The sequence below is a fragment of the Nicotiana tabacum genome, chromosome 16 (assembly GCF_000715075.1).
Source record: "Nicotiana tabacum cultivar K326 chromosome 16, ASM71507v2, whole genome shotgun sequence".
Taxonomy (NCBI): domain Eukaryota; kingdom Viridiplantae; phylum Streptophyta; class Magnoliopsida; order Solanales; family Solanaceae; genus Nicotiana; species Nicotiana tabacum.
The window spans coordinates 54,433,517-54,452,724 of record NC_134095.1 but is presented as its reverse complement, the minus strand read 5'-3'; the positions used below and the strand labels follow the sequence as shown (position 1 = coordinate 54,452,724).

The 19,208-nt window shown below is 34.3% G+C and overlaps 1 protein-coding gene across 1 annotated transcript; it reads left to right on the top strand.

The window, feature by feature from the left end:
* Window positions 1-10,667: 10,667 nt before the first annotated feature.
* On the top strand, window positions 10,668-16,240 carry LOC107763574 (protein PIGMENT DEFECTIVE 338, chloroplastic-like). The gene is made up of 8 exons (XM_016582063.2): window positions 10,668-11,651; window positions 12,683-12,757; window positions 12,839-12,910; window positions 13,404-13,484; window positions 13,707-13,804; window positions 14,911-15,036; window positions 15,679-15,727; window positions 15,880-16,240. Exons 1-8 carry the CDS (start codon window positions 10,758-10,760, stop codon window positions 16,048-16,050), a joined length of 1,566 nt encoding a protein of 521 aa, XP_016437549.1. The 5' UTR covers window positions 10,668-10,757; the 3' UTR covers window positions 16,051-16,240.
* Window positions 16,241-19,208: the final 2,968 nt, after the last annotated feature.

The window sequence follows — 19,208 nt, the reverse complement described above, 5'->3', positions numbered from 1 at the left end:
TGCATTCTATTTAACATTACTTTTATTTTTTCTTGGTATTGGACATTATAGAGTGGTAATGTATTGCCAATACGGAGGATTCTTATGGAATTGATTTTATTAAACCTTCCTACATATTTTTAATAAGAATTTAATAGACAAAATTTTGTTAATGTTAAAATCTTAAGTATTAAAAAAATTAACATAGAAGGTATTGTAGTCCAAAAAATAAGTTATTATTGTTATGTCCTTTTTCTACGAGCTCTTCTGTTTAATATTTTAAAACTATTTTGGTCTATCAATATTGTATTCGTACTTTTATAATAATATAGACTCTCCTTTTTCTAAATGGATTTAGAAAATATAATACATTCTCAAATTAAATTAGTGAGAAGACATTATAATATGTTTTCAAATTAAATTAGTAATAGGAATTTTTAAGAAATATATCCTAAAAGTAATAGGATTACATGACTAAAAATATATCTTTATCCAAGTAATTATACTAAAAGAAAACCTAACGTATTCCTAAAGGTATCAGGTTTACGTGCTAAGTAACATGTAGTATTATATGTCTATGCCGGAAAGTAATTATACTCATTTAGTAGACAAAAATAGCATTAATTACATCAAGCTTTCCATTAAATCAATAGGTTATATTAGTAAAAAAAATATTTTGAGATAAATTTGGAGTTTCAAATAAATACGTACTCTAAATATGACCTTCTTTCATTATAGAAACCATACTGTAAACATCATGCAAAAAAATAAATGGGTCCGATGAATTGCAGCACTTCATTCAAAAAAGGAGACGAAAATATTCTACACGATGTTGAATCACAATAATGTCATAACTAATGTGAAATCAAATAAATTAGATACACACAAATGAATTCGTAATGCTTAGTTTATATTCTAAAATTAATAGGATTACAAGGCTAATGTCTAGAATTTCGATTATGTTCTTTTATTATTAGTTATTATGCTTAATATTAAAATGTTATTTTTGTAATCCAACATTTTATTCATGCTTGTAATGAGTCTATTCCAAATAAATGTTCATTTTTTAGGTCATAATATTTGCCAGGGAAAAATTACCCCAATACAAAGATCAATTGATTTTGCCTCAAAATTTCCTGATGTTATTACTGACAGGACTCAATTACAAAGATTTTTGGGAAGTCTGAATTATATATCCCCTTTCTATAAAAGTTTATCACGAGATCTAGCTCCTCTATACGATAGGCTGAAGAAGGATCATAGACACCCTTGGACTGACCAACATACTGAGTTAGTCAAAAGTATTAAACAGCGTGTTAAATCTCTACCTTGTTTAACCCTTGCTAATCCTACTTGGCAAAAGGTTATCGAGACAGATGCGTCTAATGTTGGATATGGAGGGATTTTAAAACAAGTAAATCCCAACAATAAGAGTGAATACCTAATAAGATTTCACTCTGGTAAATGGACCGAAGCCCAGAAGAAATATGCTACTGTGACACATGAAATGTTAACAATTGTTAAATGTGTTTAAATTAATCACTTTAAGAATAGTGATCAACACCTTATCATCAAATATCATGGTATAATAATTCATAATTTATTCTAAATATTCCCGGGATAGAAAATCCGGAAGGGAATTATCAATTATACACTTCGGGATCAGAATCTGACTATTACTCAGAGACTGAATCTGAAGCTGAAGTTGAGTTAATTGATTTTTCTGATAATAATAAAAATATTGATACTTCTTGCACTGCTTGCAAAGGTGATATTTGTACTTGTGATAGTGACGAATTTTATAAATTGCAATCACAATTTGATAATCTAAATATAAAAACTATTACATCTGATAATGTAATAGAACTTTTAAAAGAAGTTACTGATGAAAAACTTCGTGAAAAAATTATTAATTTAGCCGCAAGTTCCAGTTCTAATAGTTCAAAATCTGTTGAAAAATACAAGAACGAATTTGAACATTTTGCACCTTATTCTTTATCTGAAATTAATAGACGACTTCAAAAGTCCAGTACGCCTAGTAGAGATACTTCTTTTGATGATTTAAAAGGAAAAATTGAGAATTTGAAAAGAGATATTAAATCTCTTAAGCAAAATCAAATGATTTGCGATCACCGAATTACTCAAATTGAGAAAAATAATTCTCTACCTGAATTTTCGACTAATGAAATTTCTGAATTTTCTAATGATAAAGGAAAAGAAATTTCTGATCTAACTGAAGAAAAATCTAATTTGTTTTTAGGTATGATGCAAATTATTACTGCACATAAATGGTATATTAAATGTACTATTTTAATCGATAATAATTTTTCTATAACAGATATAGCTATGATTGATAGTGGTGCAGATGTAAGCTGCATCCAGGAAGAGTTAATTCCAACTAAATATTTTCAAAAGACCACTCATTTGGTTAAATCCGCTTCTGATCATGCTTTAGATATAGAGTACAAACTGCCTAATACTCATATTTGCCAAAATAAAGTCTGTATTCCTCATTTCTTCTTTTTGGTAAAAAACCAGTTATACCCTCAAATTATACTTGGAACCCCTTTTATTAATGCTATTTATCCGTTCAATAATATAGATGAACATGGTTTTTCTGCTACTTATCAAGATAAAAAAATAAGTTATTCCTTTGTTACAGATCCCGTAACTAGAGATATTAATGTCTTGATTAATATGAAACAAAGGCATGTTGATTCATTACAATTAGAAATTCTTAGCATGAATATATTCGATACTTTACAGTCTGCTAAAGTTCAGCAAAAGATTAAATTAATTGCTGAAAAGATGGCAGTTGATGTTTGCGCCGATCACCCTAGTGCCTTTTGGAACCGGAAAAGGCATATTGTAACTCTTCCTTACGAAGAAAACTTCTCTGAGGATGATATTCCTACTAAATCTCGACCTTGCCAGATGAATGCTGAACTAGTTGAATTCTGCAAAAACGAGATTGATAGTTTGTTACAAAAGGGTTTGATAAAACCCTCAAAATCTCCTTGGTCATGTTCTGCCTTTTATGTTAATAATGCGGCAGAAAAGGAACGAGGTATTCCTCACTTAGTTATAAATTATAAACCATTAAATAAACATCTAAAATGGATTAGATACTCTATCCCCAATAAAAGGGACTTGCTATCTAGGTTATATGACGGCAATATATTTTCAAAATTTGATTTAAAATCTGGTTATTGGCAAATTCAAATCTTTAAAGAGCATACTTATAGAACTGCTTTCAATGTTATACCAAACCATGGAAAATATTCCAGAGATATCTGATTAGTGGATTATACTACCCGAGTGAATCATATAAAACATGCACTTATTATGAGATTATCCTAATCAGTACAGGAAGTGCAGAATTTCAACACTTCTCGGGTTATAACACAAATGAAAACGTTTATAACTTTTCAAAAGTCATTATCAAACAGATTATATCTGTTGAAGAATGGGGGATTTCAACAATGAAAGAAAGGCAGATAAGCCTTAATAAATCACCTATGAATTTTACTTATTGGGATTATATCCAAGCATTTGATAGGGTGCTTTATTATAATAATGAAAGACATAAACATACGTGGTTTATCAAAGTATGTGCAAAGGTATTTACAGGACCTATCCCTAACTGGTTTTTAAACTGGTGGTCATACCACGGTCCCACAACAAAAATTCTGCCTGAACCATTCCTTAAGTTATACAAAGAATGGGCAAAAGCTTCGTCGTTCCTAACCGAGTTATATCACGCAGATCATATCTGCTACCTAGAAAAAATTGATCAAATCTACTTCTTTATTGAATTCTCTATCCCCTGGATCCATAAATGGACTCCGGAATTAGGTTATACGGAAGAGCAAATCCCTTGTTTATATAGGATATTCTACAATAATTTTTGGGACAAATTGATGAAAACTGATCCCAAAACTAAAATATTATATGGACAAGAATTATTGGATTCCATTAAAACACAAATCCAATTATATATAACAACCCCTCAAAAGAAGATGATAGAAGAGAGCACAGTTAAACATATTGCTCGAAGAATATCAATTCAAGAAGGAGATAAAATTGATTTAATAAATCAATACTTGGAAGAAGTGAAGAGAAACTTGCTTCAGTCACTGGATTAGTGCGAAAAATCAGACACTTCAATGAGAAGTGAAATAAGTGGTGATGACCTCGTGGAAGATACACAACCAATACAACCAGAAATGATATTATCTGACAGAGATATAGAAAAGGTGGAAGATTTCTCCAACAAATGCACAATTTGGACAAAAAGAAGACTTGACAGCTTATCAGCCGCCAGGACCCACTCAACAGTAGATTCACTGTTCATCCACAGTAGAAACACTGTTCAACAACAGTAGAAACACTGTGTAGGGACCCAGATGTGGGACCCAATTTACTATTTTAGATTCTTTTTTTTTTGTTATATAAGAAGACTTCTTCATTTGAAGAAGCAAGAGTCGGAACCCCCTCTCTCTCTACTCTCTCTCTCTCAACCCCCTTTGTAAAGATTTAGCTTATTAATTTGTAAATCAGTTGAAGATTAATAAAAGTTTTGAATTCTGTTCATCTTCAGGGCCTTGCTTCTCGGCCTTCAAGGTACTTATTCTCTTTTTTTTTAGTAATTTAAATACGAAGTTTCTCTCCCCAGCCGTGACTATGTCCGGCTAAACGGATTCATATCTATGTTGAAGAACTAATTTCTCTTGCATATTAACCATGAAGAATCCAGACTCTTTCAAAATATAAAGGAATTTTAATATAGGTTCTTGGCTTGGTTCCAAGATGGTGGTACAGTCGGTTCTGATACTACTCTTATTGGCTTTGCCTTAGTGGCTACGTCTAGCCAGCTGTGACATTAAAAGCCCACTGAAGTTGTCAAAAGGGCTAATCCCTTTCACAGTTAGAACTGCTAGACACATGGGCTCAGTAAGAGTATGTATCAGACTTGGACAGGCCCCTTGCTTGGGTAAAAGGATATAGATCCTTCCATACAGTCATTAAACTATAATAGAATTTCCGTATATTTCGAATCCTTATTGGCCGTGCGGACTACCGCTAACCTTTAAAGGGTACTAAAACAGCTAGATCTGGATGGCCGTGCGGACTACCGCCCGCCTACACAGATCCCGGTGAAAATGATCTCTGGAATATTTTCCATGGTTCTTCTTTTCTCTGAATCTCAGAGTTTTCAAGGAGAAATATCATTTCTTTCTTTGGTAATTTTTCGTATGACTTGATATCATCGTTGTCTTCTTCTTTAGCAATTGAAGCAAAAGTATCACTTTGCTTTTTGGATGCCAAATAAGCTTGCAGATGTCCATATAAAGGACTATCTTCTGGAATATCTTCCAGATGTATAGAATGTCCTGATGATTCACCTGTATGAGGTACCTTAGAGTTTATCAAACTCTTTTTTCCTCTTTGTATTACTGGAGAATTTTATGAGGATCCGTATGACGATCCCTGAGAATAAGTCCTACTAGGGGAAGATCTTCCCCTACCTCTTCCCCTGGTGGCCCATGAAGGGTCCATTCTGCAGAAATAACAAGTCATTATTAATTAAAAAAGATATCATAATTCTATCGCCGATATAATCTTGGCTGAGAAACTCATTTTCAATTAACTGAAGTATATTAGTAACTTCATTAAATTTAGAGCATTCTTCTTCAATATTATTAAAGTCAGATTCTGATCCTGAAGTGTATAACAAGCCATAAACCTTATCGTATAACTCATCATCGAGTTCTAAGGTTTTTAGCTTTTGAAGTTTGCAATTTGGATAAATATGACCAAACTTTCCACACTTATAACACTTGATATCAGCGAGATCTCGTTTAGATCTATTCTTCGCAAATCGAGTAGATTTCCGATGCGCTTTTCTAGTATCACGTTCTTCCTTAGGCCTATATCGAGACCTCTTTTTCTTATACGGGCTATCCGGGTAAGGATACCTATGATCTCTGTTCTTCTTCTTCCTATTCTTCCTACTTTGAGTGAAAGTTCTGGGTAAACCGAACTGGGTACAGAAGTCACCTAATTGGGATTTCTCTTTAAGCTTATCAATCTTAAGCTGTCTAGAAAGTCTTAGCTCATTACACAATTTCAATCTTTCTTGTGTACAAACTCCTATAAGCTTACCATAGGTATAATTATTGTACAGAATCTCACCACAACTACCTTTTAACACATCCCTTACTCTTTCGGCAAATAAGGAAGGGAGGCCATCTATAAACTTGGCTTTCCAGTGCTCATATCTATTTTCAGGTAGTTCCATAACTCTACTCATAAAAGTATCTTTATACCATCTAAATTCACTAAGGGTCTTACATCTAAGCCCATTAAGTAAAGTTCGGACGGTCTGATGATTTGAGGTAAATCTACCATTGAAATGCTCTAAAATTGTAAGGATAAGGGTGTAAACTGCATCTTCTCTACCCACCACTAGAGCCATACCTATGTTATCAACACCTTCGTCGGTTGCTGTAGCATTAATAACTAAATCCTTTTCTTCTACAGATAAATGATTATCCCACCAGCCCCGAAGTTGGCCAGTAAAACCTGCAATAATCATTTTGCAAATAGTTCTATCTGTATTTTTAACACTTTTACAGATAGTCGAATACATAAGCATTATGTGTACGAGAATGGTTAATTGTCTATCAGTAAAACCATCAAGATTCCATTCATAAATTTCGGAACCGTTATAAGACGTATTAGTCTGATTCCAATCACGTTCCTCAATTAACACATCTTGAGGAGTAGGACGGGGATAATAATAAGTTTGCATCCTAGGTTTGTCAGCATACTTATGATTTCGTTTAACTATACCTTTGAGTTTATTAAACTCTGACCATGTCTCAGTTTTATAATCAGAAACAGTCTCAATTTTATCAGCAAATTTTTTTGATAAATCAATTGGTCTAATATTCAAACCAGAAAGCTTTTTATCTAAAAGCTGGGCTAAATCATCAAGAGATTTAAATTTAAAATCCTGAATCTCAGGAGGTCTTTGAATATGAGTAGGAATTGCTTGATCAACTGTTTTACTTCCGGAAGTGGAGGCAATATCAGTTGGTCCCTTTTTAGTACTCATTTCTTTTATTAAAATAGTCAAATCATCAAGCTTTTTATCAAGAGAACCAATATGTTCTCCTAAAATTTTTACATACAAACCCAAATAATTGTTTTGAGAAATCAATTTATTAATTTCTGCAATACTAATAGCTGCCACGTTATCATCAATAAATTTTTGAAAGGCAGTGAAAGTAATACCAGTATTATTAGGTAGAATAAAGGGAGCATGAGGAGGATAAATTGCTTTAGTAATATTACCACTCTCATCTTTATAAGATCTTTCCAATACCTTTATATAAAGAGGTAAATAAGTTGTTATAAACCAAGGAACAAAATACATAATTTGATTATGCAAGGCACAAGTTTCATAAAATTCTTGAGATATATTGTTCAAATCATCTTTGCTATAAATATCAAAAAATCATGTTTTAAACTGGTTCCATTTTTTACTAAAAAATTCTTTTGAATATAATTACGTGCCCGAGAACCGGGGCTAAAATCTATTTGGTGTGGAATCATTAAATATTATTGGGGTCGAAATCCATCTCGGATACAGAAGGAATATCCTTATTAGAAATATTGTCGTTATCTTGAACAATATTTGTTTGAGGGTTAATCTTAACCCTTCCAACCATCTTAACCTTTTGTTCAGGCTTATCACTAGCAATAGTGTGTAGAGAAGCTGCACGATTGCGAGCTGGACCGTAGACTGGTTCAACAGGGGAAATATGTTGAATAGCAGGTAGAAGTCTATGATTAGAAAATGAATGTCTATTATAAATAGTAGACTTATCATCGAATTGAATACAAATCCTACCATCCGGATTTTGAGTGACATGCGAAAATTCAGTATTCGACAAGTCGTTAGTAATCTGACTTGGGGATATGACCGAATTTAAAGTCCAAGAAGTTGAAAAATTAATTTCTTCCCACCTAATAGGTCTCCTAGTAGTGACCTTGGACCTTGCAAAATTGATTTCTACCAATATGGTCTGATCCGATGTATCATATAACTTACATCTAGGATTCAAAGTGGATAACAATTTGAAATAAATCCTATAAGACAAACATATAAGTTCAGAACCAGGCGCATAATTATAACCGTGCGTTTTCACATTCAAAGTCAAAGCATCAAGAATATTAACATCAGAAAGAGATAGTTGCAGATTGGGTTGAGTATTAAAATATACCGGACCATAGGCCACTGTAGATTCTATCGAACCCATTAGAGACTGTCTAAAATTCAGATTTCTAGCATCTCTAAGAGCTGCTAAAAAAGTCTCTGGTAATCTTTTAAGGGTTAAAGGTTTAAATGCAATTTGAACCATACCAATATGCAGATAATGGTAATGATGTTTATATAAATCCATATCATGTTTGTTTAACAAGCGAATAGTCTGTTCAGACGAATTTAATGCCAAAGACTGCTCAGTTGTTTTTATCAATTGTTTAGAAGAAAGTTTATCAAACCAACCATAATCATAAATGGTTTTTATAGAAACTTTAGGAATTGTCCATTTATTTAATAAATCAAGGTTTTGAGGTATATCTACCTCTTCAAGTCTAGTACTTTTCGTACTTATTTCTCCCAGATCCATTCCAAAAGCTCCATATCTATGTTGAATCTTTCATATCTAATACACATTTACCATGAAAATTCCTGGGCTCTGATACCATTTTCACCAGGATCTGTGTAGGCGGGCGGTAGTCCGCACGGCCATCACTTTAAGAATAGTGAAAGGCTCCAGCTAAGCCTGCCATCTAGCAAATATTAATTTAGAAGCATCGTGCTTAAAATCTTTGTCAAGCATATATTTAACAGATTAAGTATCAGTTTTTATCAAAAACTTTTGGTTATACAAGTCATCTTGAAATAATCCATACGGAGTGGATCGGGAGGTTGACATTATGTTATGGTTGTTCATTATTACATACATACACTTGACCTTGATTGATCCTACATGCTTTCATATATTGTTTATTATTATTATTTTTAAAAGAAGCAGAAATAATAAAATAAGGAGGAGCAAGACATAGGATTGAGGTCAAAAAGGGGGGGGGGGGGTACATGATTAGCCACTAATAACACATGTATTTACTTTTAAGCTACTGTTTAAAATGTCTTTTGTCTTTAGCCACAACTTTAATAAACTTTAACTGTCCGGACGAAAATACCCTTCTGCTCATGTCCTTAACTTTTGAACTTAACTTCAGGATTACATGTCCTTAACTTTTGAACTTGTAACTCTAAGTTCAGGACTTCAGGACCTATTGTCCTTAACTTTTGAGCTTGTTAGTCTAAGTTCAGGACCTATTGTCCTTAACTTTTGGGCTTCTTATCCTAAGTTCAGGACCTATTATCCTTAACTTTTAAGTTTGTAACTGTAAGTTCAGGACCTATTGTCCTTAACTTTTGAGCTTGTTAGTCTAAGTTGTAGACCAATAATTCCAAGACCTTTGGTTAACGCGTAGAGACTTAGGTATCTGTAATTAGAGTCAAAAAAGTGAAAAATCAAATTGGTGAATTCTCGTTCAAATGGTCTAACACATTCTGTTGTGACCTTCCACATTTGCCTTTTTCTTTAAATATCAATAAAAATGACATTCTGATAGAAAGCAAAGCATAATGAAAAAAAAGAGTAAAAATATCCCGTGGAAAGAAAACGAAATTGAAACTAGGATATCTCATGGAAAGAAAACGAAAAACGAGTGGGTATCGAACTTGAGAGAGAAGCGAGGGTTTGGGAAGGAAAGCAATGGAAGAAAGGGTAAAAATATCTTTTCATATTAATTTTAATAGAGTATTGACTATTTTTGCTCAACATTAGAATTGTTGGATAAAAAATAAATACCACATTAAATAGTGGCTACCCCACGCCATTTCTACCCAAAAACAGTGCACTTCCATATTATATTTTTGCCATTAGATCTGCGGCACCGAAAAAGTTAGAAGGAAAATGCATGACTAATATAATTAGGTACCACGCACAAGTGCGATCTACTCATGTAACATACTTAATTGTATGAGTTACTAATCAGCCAGTTCCAACTATTGATAATTAGAGGTAACTTTTTTCTTTAATCTTAATTAAGGAGAAGATCAGCATAAGCCAGCCGTTCCAAAAATAAAAGAGAATCTATTATGATCACTCCTTAAATTTATTCATTATGTGGTAAACTCTTACAAACCTCTAATCATATACTATGACGAATTATCAACAGTTGGAATGTAAAAAATTTTGGTAAGAAGCATTTACTTATATGACTGATTCTAAATTAGTTGGGTTAGCGTACTTCGGACACAAGATTGTTAAATCCCAAAAGAAAAAAACAAAATTTGGGGTACATTAATTTTACGAATTGACTACTCTAAAGATTATATACATTAATCTGAAATGCTATGATAAGAACATCTTTTATAAAAAGATGGAATTTGTTTGTTCAAATATTAATTACTTATTATAAAGTAACTAAACTTTAAATACTGACTAGGTTTTAAACAGTAGTCTTAAAATAGGCTATTTTTCCACTTCGCCAATCTTATGGCCCAAACACTTCTTAGGTCCATTCAACATTTCTGTCGGGTAAAAATATCAAAGGCAAACTGTAAACAGATAACGGATCAAGCGGCAATTCAAGTATCTTAGTACTTGAAGCTTCAGAGCTGATGAACAACCATGATGCCAATTCTTCTTCTTCCATGTAAGTCTTTCTCTATTCTCAATCCAATTCTGCCCCTCAACACTTCTGTTATTTACAACACTGCCACCAAATTCTCAATTTTTTCCACTCCCCCAAAATACCCACTTGTTAAAACCCCAAAATTTTCCAAGAATTTCTCTTCCCATTGGAATTCTCAAATAAGTTTACATACCCATGTCTCTTTTTGCACTAAAAATGAAATCTTGGAAGAATTTAGTACTACCCAGTTGGCTAAAGTGCCTGAAAGTGAAGAGTCTGAAGAGCTAGAATTACTTAATAAGCCATATTTAAAGCAAATAAATAATGGGGTTGGTACTGAAATAGAAGAGGAGCCTAAAAAAGTTAGTAAAGATGAAGTCTTGGAGCCTTTTTACAAGCTATTTAAGCCTAGGGAGGAGTCATTGGGACAAGAAAGTAGTGATATAGAAGATACAGAACAGGAGGAGGAAAAAGTTCATTCAGTTGAAGAAGAAAGTAAGAAGATTAGTGTAGAGTATTACGAACCGAAACCGGGTGATTTGGTAGTAGGTGTTGTGGTTTCAGGCAATGAGTATAAACTTGATGTGAATGTTGGTGCTGACCTTTTGGGTACCATGTTAACTAAGGATGTTTTGCCTTTGTATGACAAAGAGATGGGATATTTGTTGTGTGATTTGGAGAAGGATGCTGAGGAATTCTTGGTAAGAGGGAAAATGGGAATTGTGAGTTATGATGAGGCAGTAGAGAGTAGGGAATCAATGTCAGGGAAGCCTGTTGTGGAGCCTGGGACTGTTCTTTTTTCTGAGGTTCTCGGAAGAACTCTCAGTGGTCGGCCGTTACTGTCGACGAGAAGGCTCTTTAGACGCATTGCTTGGCATCGAGTGAGGCAGGTTCTTTTCTCACTTTCTTTAGTTTATAATATGCAAAGTTTGAATTTTCGTCTGTAGGGAACCTGATGTTTTAACTAGTTCAATCAGTCGTCTAAACCTCAATCCCAACTATTTTGGATTAGCTTGATGATTTACCTTATCAATGGAGCTGTTAGAAACTTGTCAGAATCTGTACTTAAACTTAAAGCTCAAAATTGGATCACCTTCTCCATTCTGTGCACGATTGTATTTTCAACTGTATTGATTGGTTGTCTTTTTAGTTATACTGCTGACTCAAGGAGGCACTGGTCCTATTATTCATTCATGAATTGTTTTTCCTTAACAAATATTATAAAATGTCATGTATTATTCTCCAGCTTTTTGAGCCTGAGTGACTATCAATCAGTCAACTTTGTCTCAATTTCAAATTGGTTGAGGTCGATTATATGGATCTATTGCACTTTATTCAGCTCCATTGCGTTCCTATAGTAAATAGAGCCTAAGACTCTATAATGTGCTTATATATAAATATAATTCTTCTTAAGCACATAAATGTCATTGTCATATATTCTTCTAAATTTGGGACCTGAGAATCAGCATATTGTTCCTATTCACCAATCTGTGATGCTTTTCCATTTTAGATTGTGAATTGGGAGAATATTTTTGGGTATGTCTTTTGAGCATCTTGAGTAGCTCTATCATTGACCTGTTTGCATGTTCAAGTTATGCTGATAGATAATATAGCTCTAGGAGAAATGGTTCCAGTTATATTTGGTTGGTACAAACAAAGGGCTGGTGGAATACCAGATATTAGGAGGGGCAATGAGAGAATGTGGTAATTGAAGGATGAGTGAGCTCTGAGGGAAAACATAAAAAGACCTACTATTGCTAAGAATGAGTGAGTAAGTTGTGTGTCATGATATACTGAATCAAATTTGATGCTACTACTTAGTTCTGCGATATGTTCTTTTTAAGTGTTTCTATTCTTGGTTTGTTTTATCCTAGAGTTTTTATCCCAAGAACTTAGCATTTTTACTATTTTTATGCCACAGATTAAACAACTAAATGAACCTATTGAGGTGAAGATAACGGAGTGGAACACTGGCGGTCTTCTTACCAGAATAGAGGTAATCTAGCCACCCCTTTCCTCCATGAGTTCAGTGCAGGTCTACTTCTCTGTGTTAAACAGCTTGAATATGGTTTTGCAGGGCTTACGGGCTTTTCTTCCAAAGGCTGATTTAATGAACAGAGTTAATAGTTATACCGAGCTGAAGGAGAATGTAAGTTGGAACATTTTAGTGGTCACCGATTGTATATACATTTAATTGACCTCTGTATCTTTGTACTTCATCATACATATATTCTGCTGCATTTAAAACATTCGATATTATATCTCCTCTCTCAATATAACTGCTTTATTAGAGTACTCGCAGGCACTGGCTTTCTTAATAGCAAATAACATCATGTTTATTATGTTGTACCAGTAGAATGTCGATATGTAGGAAGCACTGCGATTGTATCTGTTGTTGGCCACATTCTTCTAAGTTCAGTATGCATACCAAATGGTTAGTGGCACGGTGCTGCTTCTTTGGCATCTTTCCCGAAAATATAAAATTGTTATGAAAAGTAAAATAAAAAGAGAGTGCAAATTTTTGGGGCCAGAATGTTCTCTGCACTATGTAAAAATCTCCACATTCTGCATCTTCTGCTCCATTTGACTTGGATTGTTTTACATTCACGTCTGCTTAGTATATCTATTTCTTGTTATTTCAGGTGGGGCGTCGAATTAATGTGCTTATTACCAGAATAAACGAAGAAACTAATGACTTAATACTTAGTGAGAAGGAAGCTTGGGTTAGTTCTTTTCACCTTTGATACCTTTGTTTCTTGTGCATAATGATGTCATTGTTTGTGTTATTTATGAGATTTATCGCCTTTTTTTCCATGGGGATTCCTTGGTTCTGTTTGATTTTTCTAATTCTATCAAGATTTTCCTCCTCCAATTATTTATTCTTGGAGAAGCTCTCTTGATTATTTTGTTTTCTTATTTTATTTCTCGAATCTTGGATTCTACAGCAAATGTTAAATCTGCAAGAGGGGGTCCTTGTGGAAGGAACAGTGAAAAAGCTTTTTCCCTTTGGCGCACAGATAAGGATTGGTGAAACAAACCGAAGGTAATTTACACTACACTTTCCAAAGAAAGAAGTCGGACTTAGCTGTGACTAATAGTGGCATGTAAAATTAAGAAACTTAACAATTCTGATCTAGGATAGCTCTGAATTTGGAGCATTGGTGCAAATTGCAATCAACATTTCTTTTCTTGTTTTTTTGCACAAATAGGTAGATGCAATTGAATTGTTGTTCAGTATCATCTAGATATTGAATTGTTTCAAGGGAAAAGGTCCAAATACTGTGCATTCATACCTTGCAATTAGCAAACTGTCTCGTATTTAACTTTGCCACTAATGGTAACTCCAGTGTGAAATGGGTGGAATTTTTTGAGGAAAATGTCCAAATTTACGCCTCAATTTTTAAATGTGGTTTAAAATTACCCTCAAGTTGTAGTTTTTGTGCGATCAAGGGAAAAACTGATAACTTTTTCCAAACGGCGGGGTAATACTAGACCAAAAGTGTAACCTACATAAAAGAAGAAAAAAACCTAGACCAAAAGTTTAACCGAGGACAAAATTGCTCTGTTCCGGACAGTATAGGGGTAAATTTGACCCTTTCCTTTGTTTCGATTAAGGGAGAGTATTCATTCTATCTTGTTTGGTAATTTGAGTCTTATATGCACGCCATACTTTCAATTGATGGAGGTATGGAATTGGTTCTTAATGGTGAACTTGGAAAAAAACTGGTAAGAGAATATCTTCGAGGTTTGCAGGCTTTCTGGTGATATTATCTGTGTCGTCTCTGATAAAAAAATTCGTGGATTACCATTTTTTTTATTGCAGATATGTACTTTTATTGGATTTCCTGTATCTATTTCTGTAGTGCCTTTACAATGGAACTTTAGTTGCATGTGCATATTATGTTTAAGAAGCAGGAAAGTTGACTGGGAGTCTAGCTGTACAATTCAATTAAATATCATTTATGATTGTTGCTCGAATTCATTATGGTGTCATTCAGGTGTATTAATTCACTAGATATGTTTAGGGAGTTTGAGAGAGGAGATAAAATTTTGTACATTGTTGGACTAAAGCATGCCATGTTCTTCGTTCCTCCAGAAAAAGAATTTTTTATTTCAGAATTTTATAAGGTTTTTCTTTTTAATTCTCAGTGGCTTGCTACACATCTCAAATGTTACCCGAGGCGAGATTACTTCTATCAATAACTTGTTAGCTGTTGATGAGAAGGTGAAAGTTATGGTCGTGAAGTCAATGTTTCCTGACAAAATATCTCTCAGGTATGTTGTAGAGATAATTTGTTTGATTATGCTCTAGTCAATGGGAGGCATAAATGCACCTACATGGTCCTTTTCTCCATTAGTTAAGATGGTGTTTGTGAAGTACAGAATAGATGGGAATTGTGTCTTGTATGGAGTAAATAACACTTTACAATAAGAGCTCCTTATATAGGAATCTTATGCCGCATATAATATGGTAAATAGTTATTTACTACTCTTAATGTGGTAAGTGAATATTCTACTACTAAATATAGAATATTCGCCTGAATATCACAATATATGATTCAACAAATATGGTTGTTACAGCAAGTTACATTTTTTAAGGCTTTACGGCATGTTATCTTCTTAGCTTGATTTTTCAATTCCTTGTTCTCGTGTACATCTCCTCGTTGGAGCCCTGTCCTACTTAGCATGTTGCTAACAAGAAATCACGCTAGGATATTTTTTAAGTGGTGAGATATAAAGGCTCCTATCAATGGATTACTAAGATATTCACTTCATTCCTGCATATGCTCAATTTGCTCCCTGCTTTCCACAATTAAGTTTCTGAATATTAATGAGATCAAGGAATTGTCATGTTCATTTCCTGGAACAGACAAATAGTTCGCCAATCTGATATCCTCTCATTTTTGTCAAATGCAGTATTGCAGAACTTGAAAGCGAGCCAGGATTATTTTTAAAGGACAAGGAGGTGTGTCTCTCTTAAGTATTTCAGATTCAGAGCTAGTTTTAGTCTGTCATTCATCCCTTATATGGTGTAACACCACATTTTACTGCAGCAGTTTAGACTCCACGTGACATCATAAATACAATTGTATAACAAGCGTACTTTTTTTGCTGCAGAAAGTATTCTCTGAAGCAAAAGAGATGGCGAAGAAGTACAGACAGAACCTACGAACTGTTTCAGCAACAAGGAAACCAGAACCCCTTCCAACCGATAGGCTACCTTTCGAAGATGAAGAAAGTCTGTATGCTAATTGGAAATGGTTCGAGTTTGAGAGGGATATTGTATAAATGGCATAAACCCAACACTAAAAATGTAATGAACTGTATATCCTTATGTACGTCTTTAGATAGCATCCATGATAAATGTACCATAGTTCAAACCCCAGTTATATTCTTTACTGAACTGAGTAATAAGTTCCATTGTTATTGGACTTTCCTTTAAGAACACCTTTTGAAGTTTCACATCCCTTTTGGCAAATATCATGTTTCCGCAATTGGAATAATTGAGTATCAGATTCCGCTGCTTGTGGGGTACACTGGGTTTGTTGTTGTTGAGTATAAGATTCTGGGGCATTTGCACAAATGGCCTTTTTTGAGGTCACTATTTCACTTCTCCCCCCTTAGTTCAGGGGCTAAATTTGTCGGTCCAACAAATTTAGTGCTCTGGACTAACGGGGGTCAGAATTTAAATAGTAGCCTCAGGAAGTTCAAAGATTCTACCTTTGGGCCTTCAACCAGTTGGCTCATACAATTCATCGGCCCCCAATATGCATTTGAAGCCTAATTGCAACTTGTGGTTTTTTCCTTCCAGATCTTTAATAGAAGCGTAGGGAAGGTCAAAACTAACCAATTCAAAAAAGGAATTTTTACCTTCTATAGCAAAAGTTAACACCTTATTTATTTTAAATAAATACCATTTAAAAAAATTATATTCTATAGATACCTTTTAAGATTTATAGCAAAATATTTAATTTTGGTTACCTCCTAGCCCTAAGCCACTAAATACGCTATTCAGTTACACTATTTTCTTTCTCTCTCTACTTTGATACATCCCATTCTTTTCCCCATTCTCTGAAAACACGATGCTCCATCTCAAAACTCCTCTCACCCACACTATTTTCTTTTCATTCCGATCAATTCTTGCACCGAATTGAATATTGTAGACAATAAATTTGGTTCGAAAAAATAAAATCAAGACCGAAAAATATCGCAACAATCACAGTATTTTATTTTGAATATTTGAGAGTTACAATCTCTATGAATCCTCGGATTCTACTTTCCAATAGTAAATAAATTCAAGGGCCTTTGAGCTTGATCTTGAATATGTATTTGTTGCCTCGAACGATGATCTTGTTCTTGAGCTTGATTGCTTGAACTTGACCTTGATTTGTTCTACGTTCATGAACTTGCACTTGATTTCTTGAACTTGAAGCCTGAAACTTGTGGAGGAATTTGCAGCGTTTGATCCACGAGCTCTTTCTTGCTTCTTGTTATAACTTCTGGTCCCTTTCTGAGTTATGAAGACCCCTATTTTTAGTTGTGGAAGGGAGGAGTTGTGATAAGAACAAACTCTTTCCGACCAATCGAATTGAAGTGTGACATGGCCGCATTTGATTGGCCAGAACATGTCAGTTGCACACGTGGCACGATTTCATTGGCCTTTTAGTGTGACTTGGCATGCCTTGTCATTTTGACACGTGACATGATCCCATTGGATCTTCTGTTTGACTTGGCGTGCCATGTCATTTGACACATGACACCAAATTAGGCCTCTAGGAAGATGTCATCTTGGGCTTAATGAAGTGGACTCATCACTTTAGCCCAATTAAATGGGCTAGTCCAATGGATTAAGACCTATTTATTTAATCCATATATATTTAATTTATATAATTAATTCAATTATATTAGCCCATAGTATTTATTTGGACCAACATTATCTTGAATGTAAAATATAGCTCAAATAACTTTATGGATTTAAATTCGATAAAATTTAAATGCTTACAAATGCCCCCACTTCAAGACTAATTGAGGTGTAAGCTGGCGAACCCCAAAAGTTAGGCTTGAAGTTACCGCAAAATTTATAACATCTTTTTTTTTTCAGAGATCTTTTCCAAATTTGCTAAGTAGATTTGAGGTTACGAAACATTTGTCTTCAACTAAACAATTCTAGTTGTATAAAGAGATACAAATTCCAAGTGTGCCACATAGGTATTAAACTTTTGGTACTTGGACTTGCAATTCCCTTTAATTAGAAAATATTGCCTTCACTTGTAGTGATTAACAAGAGTTTAAATTTTGCAATCCTACTGCCTCCACGTGATCTTGTGTAGACATCATTGTAGTTGACAATTCCTATTTTACTGTGTTTGATTACAATTGTGATTTTCCAACAATTTTATTGGCTTGGGATTCCAAAGAATTGTGCCACCGCCAATACTATCCAAATCCAACCAGAAGATATATTGTGTCAACTATCCCACATCGAAAATCTGTTCTCAAAAGCCGCTTTGAAGAATCTATATAAACCCCATATTTTCATGTATTTTGAGTATCAATCACCAGCTTTTGCATATCTCTTTGAGTTTGTCAACAAACGATTAAGAAGCAATGGTGAAGGTAATTTCTTCTTCTAGTTGTTTTGTCTTCCTTTGTCTGTCTTTTTTTCTTCTTTTTTTGTAGGTCAAACAAGAAAGATATGTTCTTGTTCAACAAGATGATCCACGCATGGAGAAGATAATCTTGGGGTGTGAGGGGATGAGTACTTATCCCTGCCCAAAAATCGGAGGGATTACTTCCATGACCCGACTACCAGAGAGATTACTCTCAAAATGACCCGATTCTTGGAGAGATTACTCTCAATGTGGCCCAATTCTTGGAGAGATTACTCTCAAAATGGTCCGATTCTTGGAGAGATTACTCTCAATGTGGCCCAATTCTTGGAGAGATGACTCTCAAAATGGCCCAATTCTTGGAGAGATTACTCTCAAAATGGCCCGATTCTTGGAGAGATTACTCTCAAAATAGCTCGACTATCGGCGAGGCCAACTTAAGGTGCAAAAGGACTCATATATCCACCTTAAGATTGGAAAATTATAGTTCCTTTTAAGGACAAACCCACGAAGAGGCCAACTTAAGGTACGAATGGACTTATATGTCCACCTTAAGATTGGAAAGTTATAGTTCCTTTTAAGGACAAACCCACGAAGAGGCCAACTTAAGGTGCAAAGATACTTATATGTCCACCTTAAGATTGGAAAGTTACAAAGCTTCAACTTGAAGACGACATCGACTTGAACACTTGGAAAACTTTGAAGATTTGGCGAACTTTGTAGACTTCAACTCGAAGATTCGGAGGTCTTAAACATTTCAACTTTAAGATCGGCAAATTTGAAGACCGAAACTTGAAGCCCGACGAACTTGAAGACTTCAACTTGGGGGGGCTTAAA